This window comes from Engraulis encrasicolus, chromosome 19, assembly GCF_034702125.1.
Source record: "Engraulis encrasicolus isolate BLACKSEA-1 chromosome 19, IST_EnEncr_1.0, whole genome shotgun sequence".
Classification (NCBI taxonomy): domain Eukaryota; kingdom Metazoa; phylum Chordata; class Actinopteri; order Clupeiformes; family Engraulidae; genus Engraulis; species Engraulis encrasicolus.
The window spans coordinates 50,842,926-50,855,425 of NC_085875.1; the positions used below are offsets into that span (position 1 = coordinate 50,842,926).

The 12,500-nt window shown below is 48.2% G+C and overlaps 1 protein-coding gene across 3 annotated transcripts in view; it reads left to right on the forward strand.

The window, feature by feature from the left end:
* The window catches only part of nid2a (nidogen 2a (osteonidogen)), a 116,370-nt gene that overhangs the window by 32,766 nt on the left and 71,104 nt on the right, over window positions 1–12,500 (forward strand). For all 3 annotated transcript variants that reach the window (XM_063184650.1, XM_063184651.1, XM_063184652.1), the window contains exons 8-9: window positions 1,654–1,854; window positions 5,992–6,219. In XM_063184650.1, the coding sequence (XP_063040720.1) occupies window positions 1,654–1,854; window positions 5,992–6,219 (429 nt within the window). The remainder of the gene's footprint in view (window positions 1–1,653; window positions 1,855–5,991; window positions 6,220–12,500) is intronic.

Sequence of the window (12,500 nt, forward strand, 5' to 3'; positions counted from 1 at the left end):
TTTTTGCTCATAATGACACCGTCCTAACAACTCCAAACCTATCAGATGCTATTACAGAGTCTCCTGTCATCTGTAGCCAGAACAAAAGATCGTTTGTATGGTCTTTTCAACCTAATAATGTACTGAAATATACGGGGTGGGCTTGAAAACAAGAGTGTTTTGGTTTGTTGCTGGCGCGCACAATGGATCATGACAGCAGGTGCATGTAACTCATGTGAAATACTAAACTCACAGAAATACTGTCTCATAGTCCCTCTGTTTAGCCTGTAGTCCTCTCGTTGGGGAACAAATCACAGCTGATTTGTTTCCTCCTGTACCATGTGAACTGAGAGGCAGGCAGGCAGGCAGCACAACTTAGCTTACTGCTGCTTCTTTGGCAGAGCGGACAATTTGCAGATTGATGATTACAGTCATCATGTTTCTGCTATAGTGATCTTGTCATATATTGTTCAATGAATTTTCTTTTGATAAAGTACTGATCACATATCCAACATTTCACAAGCCGATTGGAGTGGGGAAGGCTAGCTGGTCTGAGGCTAAGTGCAATGCTTTCTCAATGTGAGCTGAATGTATCTGACCAGACACAAAGGCTAGCCTACTCTGTTCCAAGAATCTGCAACCCCCCTGTCTTTTTGATGATACAGTAAGCTGATCATACTATACAGATCCACAACTGCAACTGTAGAATGAGTAAAAATGGTTGACTTACCAAGGCTCCTTTATTTAGGCTTAGTTGTAAGTTGTTAGCGATTTCGTGCTAGCTAGCTAGCGTAGCAAACAATAGCCAAACATTCCCAACCGAGGTGACCACTAGTCCCGTGCATTTTCCTGTTAGATGATCTTTTGTACACATCATCCTGATGTTGTGTAGGCTGATCACATTATCCAAAATGAAACAGTTGCCACACAGATCATCTCTGGTTGAACATGGTTTATTTTGGGCAAGCTAGTTACAATGCCTACTAGCTAGATGGCAACAGGGGGGTGTATTTTGATCATGAGAGGAAGTTTTTTTTTTTTGTCAGGCTCTGACACTAAAATCAGTAGAATACCTGTGTTAAAATCAGAGGGCAAGAAAGTAGACTACTGTCACAGGTGCTTTACTTTCAAAAATGATTTTACTATGCTACTTTTGAGATTATAATAGTAAAAAGGGATGTTTTTGTCTTGACATTTCCTCTTGATGTGAGCTAATGCCCTGCCCTGACTGTTCCTAAGGACACTTCTGCCACCTACAGGAACAGTTAGAACATGACTAGAGGCGTGAAATTAATACACAACATAGGTCAGACCGTCCTCAAGGCGTGGCTGTAAAAAAACGCAATTATCGGCGAACGTCGTCGAAGGCAGGGGGCGTCACTATTCGAAATGACGTCACTCGACGGCTAAGGCAGCCAATGAGTTAAATACCTGTACAAACAATTGATACACAAGGGGAAAACAACAGAGTATACACGTAGGCTACTACAAGTATGATGCGTATGTCATACCAAGGAATAAACTGCCAGCAGAATTTGCTAGTGACACTGAAAGTATTACTAGCCAAAGCCAAGTTTCACCAGCATTTGGCCGGTGCCAGTGTCAAGCCCTGCTCCTTACACGCTCTCCTCTCCTCTTCCTCATGTCCATCCTCCTCCTCTTCCTCTTCCTCAGGTGCTGAGTTTGTGCGTCATGCGGACGTGACCTTCTACCCGGGTAACGAGCGTCTGAGCATCATCCAGACGGCGCGGGGGCTGGACGGGGAGAACTACCTGAGCGTCGACACCCAGATCCAGGGCAGCGTGCCCTTCATCCCCCCCGGGGGCACCGTTCAGATGGAGCCCTACAAGCAGACCTTCCAGTACTACCCTTCAGGTAATCCATCACCTATTACCCTTCATGTAACTCACCTATTACCATGCACTCACCCAGCCACTACAAGAAGACCATCCAGTACTATCCTTCCGGTAACTCACCCATCACCATGCACTCACCCTCCCGCTACAAGCAGAGTTTCTAGTACTATCCTTCAGGTAACCCACCACCCATTACCCCTCTGGTAACCCACCAGCTATTACCATGCACTCACCCTCCCGCTACAAGCAGAGTTTCTAGTACTATCCTTCAGGTAACCCACCACCCATTACCCCTCTGGTAACCCACCACCTTCAGGTAACTCACCCATTACCATGCACACACCCACCCACTACAAGCAGACCTTCAAGTACTATCATTCAGGTAAACCCATTACTCTTCAGGTAATCAACCACCTATTGCCTTTCAAGTAACTCACCATGCACTCAGCTACCCACTACAAGCAGACCCTCTATTACCCTTCAAGTAACTCACCTGTCACCATGCACTCGCCCACCCGCTACAAGCAGACCATCCAATACTACCTCTTTGGTAACCCACCATTTATTACCATTCGGGTCACCTTCCACCATATAAAGCTGCCTTGTATGCCTTTGCCTGTCGCCAACCCTGTACTCACCTATACTCCCAGCAGACCTTTTCAGTATTACCCGTCAGATAACCACCAGCCAACCAAGCCTGGTCTTAATAGAACATCGTACTAACCCCATTTAAACAGGGGCTCTGGAAAGACCGAATTGTGAAACATTTATTGGGGGGAAGGGTTCACATTTTAAATGTGTACATTATTTTACCTAGTCGTAACAGTCGTAACGCAGGCAGGCAAGCATGTACACATGCACGCACACACACACACATACACACACACACACACACACACACACACACACACACACACACACACACACACACACACACACACACACACACACACACACACACACACACACACACACACACACACACACACACACACACACACACACACAGGCACCCAGCATGACCCTCCAGGCTCTTGTTTTCCTTAAAGGGTGTGTAGTTATTCTCTGGCCATAGTCCAGAAGAGCCGTAAATTAATATGGTATTCTATATCGCAATCACAGCATGCTTTCCAACAACCTCTTAAGTCTCTTGGACATCGTAGCCTTTTTTAGAGCACCATTGAAATCAGCTGGTGTATATTTGCGTAAAACAATATAACCTAATTGCCCACTATAGGGAATCTAGGCTCTTTTCCAAATAAACCTCGACACTCTTCAAAAACATCATATACTGTCTGTATGTGTTGCCTCAGTATAGCAACTGTGAGGTGTGTTTTTCCCCCCAAGCGAACCGCTTATTTACAACTGTTACTCTGTTAGTGTATGCGTTACAATATTGCCTGCCACAGTGCCTGAGGTTTTATGTCATGTCCTTTCAAGGACTTTTCCACAGTGCTCTGCTCTCTGTGTGTGTGTGTATGTGCGTATCTTCCCATGTTAAGTGACTCCACAGTCCACAAGTGAAACTCTCACTGCAGCAGTATTGGTGTTTGGTGGGGTGGGGGTGGGGGGAGGGGGTGTATCAGTTGGCAAAGGGGTCAGTTGTTCCGTGTTGAGGGAAAGGGGCAGCAGTGTGTGTGTTTGTGTGTGTGTGTGTGTGTGTGTGTGTGTGTGTGTGTGTGTGTGTGTGTGTGTGTGTGTGTGTGTGTGTGTGTGTGTGTGTGTGTGTGTGTGTGTGTGTGTGCGGTGTGTGTGTGTGTGTGTGGGGGGGGGGGTTGGGAATGGTTTTGTCCTGGTCCCAGCCGAAGCTGTCAGCGTAGCCTGTCTGCATTTAAAGTGCAACACTGTATGTTACTCCACACTCCCCAATAACTGCAGGCCGGTGCCATAGCAGAGGGCAGTCAGTCAAACTCTAGATGTGGCCATGCAGTTATACAGCTGCTGAGATGAGGAGAGGGGGAGGAATATGTACCTCTACACCTGTAAGGAGAGAAAGTAAGTAAGTAAGGAGAGGAGAGGAGAGGAGAGGAGAGAGGCAGAGTGGAGAGGTGGGGAGAGGAGAGGAGAGGAGAGGAGTGTAGGGGAGAGGAGAGGAGAGGAGAGGAGAGGAGGGGAGAGGAGATGAGAGGAGAGGAGAGGAGTAGAGTGGAGAGGAAAGGAGAGGAGGGGAGGGGAGGGGAGGGGAGGGGGGATATGTACACCTGTAAGGAGAGAGGGGAATATGTAGCGATTGAGGAGAGGGGAAGAAGGAGAGAGGTATGTCTGGCCATAAGGAGAAGTATATTCGCCCATAAAGAGAGGGCAATAGGTCAAACCCATAAGGACAAAGATATATCTGCCCTGCTGCATTACAGCAATACAATCTCCAAAATGTTTGCAACAGATTGAATGAGATGAGAGAGGAGGGAGTTAAGAGAGGAAGGGGGAAAGAGAGGAGGTATGAGTGAAAGGAGAGGAGAGGAGAGGAGAGAAGGGAGAGAAGAGGGGAGAGGAGGGAGAGAACAGAGTGAAGGAGGAGGCAAGGAGAGGAAGGACAGAAGAGAGGAGAGGAGTGAGAGGAGAGGGAGAGGAGAGGGGAAGAGAGGAGAAGAGAGCGTGAGGAGAGGAGGGAGAGCAGAGGGGAAGAGAGGAGGTAAAAGGGAGAAGAGAGGAGAGGGACAAGGAGAGAAGAGAGAGAAAAGGAGAAATGAGGGGGCGAGGTGAGGAGGGAGAGAGGAGAGGAGAGGAGAGGACAAGAGAGGAGGAGAGGAGAGGAGAGGAGAGGAGAGGAGAGGAGAGGAGGGGAGATGAGGTATAGTAATGAGGAACAGGAGAGAAGGGGAAAGGAATGGAGCGGAGAGGAGGTAGTAACAAGAGGAGAGGAGAGAAGGGGGTGAGGAGAGGAGAGGAGAGAAGAGAAGGGGGTGAGGAGAGGAGAGAGGAGAAGAGTGGAGAGGAGAGGGGAAAAGGGGGTGACGAGAGAAGGGAGGGAAGAGGAGAGTAGAGGAGGTAGTAAAGAGAGGAGAGGAGAAAAGAGGGTGAGGAGGGGGCGAGGAGAGGAGAGGAGAGGAATGGAGAGGTGGGGAAGAGGAGTGGAGGAGGGGGAGTTGAGGAGAGGGGAAGGCGAGGAGAGGAAAGGTGGGAAGAGGAGTGGAGGAGGGGGAGTTGAGGAGAGGGGAAGGCGAGGAGAGGTGGAAAGAGGAGTGGAGGAGGGGGAGGTGAGGAGGAAGGAGAGGAGAGGAAAGGTGGGAAGAGGAGTGGAGGAGGGGGAGTTGATGAGAGGAGGGGGAGGTGAGGAGGAGGGGCAGTTGAGGAGAGGAGAGGGGAAAATAGGAGTGGAGGAATGGGAGTTGAGGAGAGGAGAGGGGAAAAGAGGAGTGGAGGAGGGGCAGTTGAGGAGAGGGGAAGGCGCAGAAAGAGCCGCGGCTATAAAAAGCAGGAGCCTGGGTGACTTGGGTCCCTTCGCTTCCTTTTAAAGGAAGTGGTGTCTGGCGGCCCTGATGAGTTGCAAACACAAACCATTAGTCACTCCTATAACTCAGCACTGTCTCCTAGCATTATTATGGCGGCTGGCTCGTCTGGGTGGTCACATGTACAGCAAAAAATGAACGCACTCTAGTACCAATCATGAAGAAAATGTGTAGTATAGTATATCACAATGTTCATGGTTTATTAAAGCTCACCTTGCATCCTTTTTACATTCATTTTGCGTTGATCTCTACTATTATATACTATGAATGAATGCATTGCATTGCAATGAAGCATAACTGCTTGATGTAACTGAGAAATACTCGTGTATTCAAAGCATACTGTAGCCTAACAGAGAGATGCCTGTGTATTTGTTTATCACATTTGTTCTAAAAGAGAGATGTCTGTGTGGGTCAATGCCCTTTTATTGTGCTCAGATGTCAGGGGGTAGCCTACAACCATAGCTAATGCCCATAAATTAGTTAGTAATTGTTAATTAATGTACTGCAATGAATATGCGCAAAGGTGTACGTTTGGCTTGGGATATCAAATTGGCAAATGCTAATGTGCTAATTTTGCATTATATCTGTGGAAAAGTTCCCTCTCTGGTTGGGACAATCTAGGTTCATCTCAAAAGTGATATGGACATGTCCCCACCATCCACACCTAAAATTATACCTTATGCCTGTGTGTTTGTTGAATCCCGCAGTGATCACCTCCACGTCGGTGCGTGAGTTCACGGTGGTGTCGGCGGAGAGCGGTGCCGAGACCTTCTCGTTCCAGCTGCGGCAGAACATCACGCACCCGCAGTGCCAGCACGGGCCCCGCAGCGGACCCGAGACGCAGGAACTCAGCGTGGAGCGCATCTTCGCCATGTACATCAAGGAGGAACGCATCCTGCGCTACGCCATCACAAACAAGATTGGGCCCATCGGAGGTAAGGGGACACTTCTAATTATGTCATTATGTCTCTATTACTCTACTCTACTCTACTCTACTCTACTCTACTCTACTCTACTCTACTCTACTCTACTCTACTCTGCTCTATTATTTTCTTATCATGTCTACTCTACTGTTCTCTACTCTACTCTATTCTTATCATGTCTTTTCTACTCTACTCTTCTCTACTTTTCTCTACTCTACTCTTCTGTACTCTACTTTACTACTCTACTCTGCTCAACTCTACTCTACTCTATTCTTATCGTGTCTTTTCTACTCTACTCTTCTCTACTCTACTTCACTCTACTCTACTCTTCTCTACTCTATTCTACTCTACTCTATTCTACTCTACTCTACTCTACTCTACTCTACTCTATTCTACTCTACTCTATTCTACTCTGCTCTACTCTACTCTGCTCTACTCTACTCTACCCTACTCTACTCTACTCTACTCTACTATATTTGTATCATGTCTTCTCTACTCTACTCTACTCATGTCTTTTCTACTCAGCTTTACCATACTTTACTCTATTCTACTGCTCTACTCCACTTGCATGTCTATGGTACTTTAAACGCTGGTGCTGAGTGATCACTGGACTTGCATTTCACTGCGTAGAGTTCTCTCGGGTTCTCTGGCTGCACTGTAGTTAATATACCCTCACTTCCTGCCGGCTGTAGGTGATAGGGGTGTGTGTGTGTGTGTGTGTGTGTTGGGGGGGGGGGGGGGTGGAGGGTAGAGAGGAGTGAAGGTGGGGGGAGGGGGGAGAGGGCCCTCGTGTTTAGGATAGCTGTCGCGCTCTCGAGTTTGGGATAGCTGCGTTATTAGCATGCTGAGAGATGGGCCACAGAAGAATCTCTCTCTGTCACACACACACACACACACAAACACACACACACACACACACACACACACACACACACACACACACACACACACACACACACACACACACACACACACACACACACACACACACACACACACACACACACACACACACACACACACACACACACACAACCTCTGCCCGTCTAGTCTATCCCACAGCCCAGCCGAGAGCCACAGAGGAGACTGCGTGGTCATGCCACCTGTTGCAGTGGGCTATGGCAAAGCACCAGCACACACACACACACACACACACACACACACACACACACACACACACACACACACACACACACACACACACACACACACACACACACACACACACACACACACACACACACACACACACACACACACACACCAGCACTCAGGCACAGCTGTGCAGTGTTTTACCCCTTGGCAAAAAGACAAGGCAGTGATTTGTGGGCAGGCAGACCCTGCATGGCCTTGCCTGGATGGCTGTTTCTCAAACTTTTTCTGTCTGAGGACCACTTTGTCCCCCCTAAACTGTTCAATGGCTACCTGACAACTGAATTGACAGACGAAGGGTGCTTATTTGCTCACAATGTACCTCACAAAAGTGAGTTCACCCTATGGTAAAATCCCACTCCTCTCACTTGCTTTTCTGAGGCACATTTTGATACATTAACTGCTTTTTTTCCAAATTATTTTGAATGAAAAATAAATTGAAGTGGCTATATATGAGTACACTGAGTACTCTTCATTGTGTCAAAGTTACATTTATTTAATGTTCTTTAATGATGAAAAGGTAAGAGGAGAAGAGAGGAAAGGAGAGGTGAAGAGGCACATGGAGAGGAGAGGAGGAGAGGAGAGGAGAAGAGAGGAGAGGAGAGGAGAGGAAAGTAGGGGACTCCAGCTGGGATAGGTTAGGTGGAGAGGAGATGACAGCAGAGGGATCAAGGGTGTTTGGTTGGGGTGGGGGTGGTGGTGGTGGTTTGGTTGAGGGTGTTTTGGGATTGGGGATGGGGGGGTCAGTCGAGGTGGGGATTGAGGAATGCAAACATACTGTAATCCAATAGTGCGACCTGTCAAGGCGAACGCTGAGGGAAACAAGCAGCACAGATGGAGTCAGACAGAGAACATGGAGCCTGGCTGACATCCTGACGTGACCGGGGAGAGAGAGATAGAGAGAGAGAGAGAGAGAGAGAGAGAGAGAACACAGAGTCTGGCAGACATCCTGACATGACCCCACATCTGATGGAGGGGACACGGCCACAGAGAGGGAAGGAGGGGAGAGAGAGGGAGAGGGAGCGAGAGAGAGAGAGAGGGAGAGGGAGCGAGAGAGAGAGAGAGAGAGAGAGAGAGGGAGCGAGAGAGGGAGAGAGAGGGGTTGAAGGGATGGAGGTAGGGAGAGAAGAGAAACCTTGGATGAGAATGAAAGGATCGGATTGAGGGGGTTAGTAGAGGAGGGGATTGTTATACTTTGTTCTTTAGTTAAGTCCTCCTTAGGGAGAGAGAGAGAGAGAGAGAGAGAGAGAGAGAGAGAGAGAGAGAGAGAGAGAGAGAGAGAGAGAGGAGAGAGAGGGAGAGAGAGAGAGAGAGAGAGAGAGAGATAGAGATAGAGAAAGAGGTAGATTCAGGCTGAGAGAGAGAATAGTGCAGAATGAAAGGGAGGGAGTGGGGGAGGTAGAGAGAGGGATTGAGAAAGAACAGAAACAAGGGAATGAAAGGATGGAGGAGAGGGGGAGAGCCAGGAGAAGAGGGAGATCTCTCCCAGCTGGTGATGCCATGTGCGTGTGTGTGTGTGTGTGTGTGTGTGTGTGTGTGTGTGTGTGTGTGTGTGTGTGTGTGTGTGTGTGTGTGTGTGTGTGTGTGTGTGTGTGTGTGTGTGTGTGTGTGTGTGTGATGCTGTCAGTGCAGGAGGCATGAGAGCAGACGTGCTGTGATTACCTCCCTGTGCTGCAACACTATCCCTCTTGACAGATTTACTCACCCTGTGTGTGTGTGTGCGTGTGTGTGTGCGTGCGTGTGTGCGTGCGTGCGTGCGTGCGTGCGTGCGTGCGTGCGTGCGTGCGTGTGTGTCTAATGTTGGTGGGTTGTGTAGTGGGGGGGGGAGTGTAGTGTTGTGGCAGGATGGGAGTATTCTGGAATGTCTGCAGAGTGATGTCATGGGAATGGGTGGCTAAGATGAGGGGGGTAGGGGTGTTGAAGGAGGGGGGGTGGAGATGGAGGGCTGTGGTGGTGGAGTGGGGTTGATTATGGTGGTGGGGGGTTGATGATGGAAGGAGGGGGCTGGAGGGGATGAGTGGCTATGGTGGTGGGTGGGTGAGTTAGTGTTGATGATGGGGCAGGGGTGTATTGTGGTCTCAGTGTACTACTAGAGTGGCAGCGACGTGTAGCCTAGGGGCCCCAGGCCATCTTTAACCGGCCCTGGGGATGGGGGTGGGGTGAGTCGGTGGCTTTGGTGGTCACAGTGTAGAGATGGAATCATGACCAACAGCCACCAACAGCACCAGCATCTCCACATCAAATGATCCCCTGTGGAGGTGTGCACAGCTGGTGTGGCAGGTCCTTCCTGTCTGTCATTGGGGCAATTGGGGAAGTTGAAGTGGTCTAATTTAGAGGCAGCGAGAGATGAGATGTGGCCGTGTGACCGCCGTTGTGGTGTGAAGAGAAGAAGTGAAGAGAAGAGGCGCAGAGGAGCGGAGAAGTAAAGTTAGAGGAGACGCAGTAGTGGAGGAGCAGAAGGGAGGAGAGGCATGGTCGATGTTGGCTGTGTAGGTAGGCGGGCGTTTAGTTTAGTTTAGTCTGGGGGAATTTGACAGACAGTCGCTGATTTGAAGTGTCGATTTGTGTTGTGGTCACTGTCCAAAAGGGTTTTTAGTTGTGAACAACATCTGCCTGTTTCATCATCACCAAACCTTCTCATCATCACACCACAACAGCATGACTACATACTGTAATCTCCACTGGCTCCCTATTAACCCTTTGAGGAGTAGCATCACATTCAGTATGTGATTAGACTTTTGAGTTCACATTATGATGTCATAGGACTTTGAGTGATTTTTGCGCCGAGTTCTATGGGATCTGCAGAATGTTCAAGTAAAATTCTAGAAGAACTGAGGGGAAATCTTTACTCCTCAAAAGAGTTAAATATTCAGTTGCAAAATTCTCCTCCACACATTCACAGACATCCACAATTTGCCCCTCCATATTTGTCTACAATATTCTTCACATTGCTAACCTCTCTCGCTCCCTAAGAACCTCGTCTTCAATCCTCCTTACTGTCTTCTCTGCCCACCTTAGTAGATCCTTCAGTCACGTTGCTCCCCAACTCTGGAATTCTTAACCTCCTGAGTCCTGACATCCGCAATATTGATCAATTTCTATATACCAACGTTTAACTCCAGATTGGATTCACTACCTTCTGTGTGGATTGAGACTGTTCACTGCATTACTGGGCGAAGAGACCGTGACACGATTGAAGCGACAGAGAATCGCTTCTGTGCAGCAGCAAGCGATACGAGCGATCGAAGCGACTAGAGTATGTTTGTTACAAGCAGAACGCAAGCATTCAAACATTCCCATTGGCTGTGGTCAATGACCTCTATACAGTCATTGGCTGTCGTGACTTGTCGCTGATCCGCGTCATAGCTCAATTGCATAACATTCCTAGGAGTTCAACTACAAACTGTTGCTCTCGTTGCGCGAATCGCCTCTTGTCTCCAGAATCGCTTTTGTCGCGCGACTCAATACAAAGTCAATTACTTCCGTCGCTCACCTCGCTCATGTCGCGGCTGGTGTATTCGCCCAGTTAGAGTGTCAGGATAGAGGATGATAGCGGACATTTTTAAAAGTGCATATTCTTTGAACCATTTACATATAAACACGACATGCGGATAAACAAAAAAAAACAGTTTAAAACTCTGTACATGTTTAAACCAAAGGCTTAAACTGATGTGTTTGCAAAACAATATCTATAGACATGTAAACAGGGTATTAGTGTGTGCGATGGATAGTGGGCAGTGCTACTCAGAGTCCGAGTGTTTTGAGCAGCTGTGAGATCCGGAGCTAATCCCGTCTGGACAGTACAGGACATATCAGACCAGGCAATAAAGCTGCTGACAAATGTGAATACTCCTGCCAATACACACTACATGAGCTTTAGTTTGTCTAGTCGTAATATGTCTTGCGCTGTCTCCCCGCTCTGTGGTTTGGTTCCCAAACTCATGTGAAGATTTCAGCATGGGTTTCCATGCTGGCCTTCAGATAGGAGCGAGCACACAAGACATTACGGGAATTCCCAGGCTACAACCGCTATGAGCAGGGCAGCTGTGGGATCCAAATCCAATCTCATCTGGAGAAGATGTATATATCAACCCGGGGAACAAAGTCGAGCAACTCTTTATTTTAATTGTTCACTATTACAGTGGATCTACCACATTAGGTACAGTGTAATGACAATATTTAATACAATGTTTAACCCCTTAGCGCAGCGCTATGGCTCTCTGTAATGTCATAGCAATGTTGTTATGACGTATTTAGGCATTTTCAGCAAGTGAAAAGGGTCGCCGGCGACCCCATCTGCAGTAAGAGGCTACTATTTATACTTATGTGTACGGTCCACACATATGACATGAAACACTTTAAGGGTTCTGTTGAAAGTACTGCGTTAATTGTCAGACGTTTCTTGAGAAATTTCCCCGGCACCATTGAATTGTCAAAGTGCACGTTCAAAAGCTGAATGGATGTTTCCAGCTATGGTGTGTGTGTGTGTGTGTGTGTGTGTGTGTGTGTGTGTGTGTGTGTGTGTGTGTGTGTGTGTGTGTGTGTGTGTGTGTGTGTGTGTGTGTGTGTGTGTGTGTGTGTGTGTGTGTGTGTGTGTGTGTGTGTGTGTGTGTGTGTGTGTGTGTGTGTGTGTGACATCTGTCCTGAGGATGTTTGGAGGGTGAGGGGGCGGCATTTTTGTCTTCCATTTGAGAAGAGTTGTGTGTGTGTGTGTGTTGTGGGGGGGGTGGTCTGGTCGGGTGACTCATGAAGGCTGTCTGTGTGTGTGTGTGTGTGTGTGTTTGTGTGTGGTGTGTGTGCATCTCAGTGTGTGTGTCGGCACTCAGCTGGAGATTGTCTGAGTCAGAACATGCTCCGTCTGGAACCGTGCCATTGGACATGTGTTCCCATAGCGACTCAGGTGGCTCCCCCCTTTGGCTGATGCAGACAGACAGACAGACAGACAGACAGACAGACACACAGACAGATCTGGTCTTTACAGTTGAAATGTGGTGCATGGTACATGTCACGTTGTGTGTGTGTTTGTCTGTCACATGTGTGCATGTCACGTGTGTGTGTGTGTGTGTGTGTGTGTGTGTGTGTGTGTGTGTGTGTGTGTGTGTGTGTGTGTGTGTGTGTGTGTGTGTGTGTGTGTGTGTGTG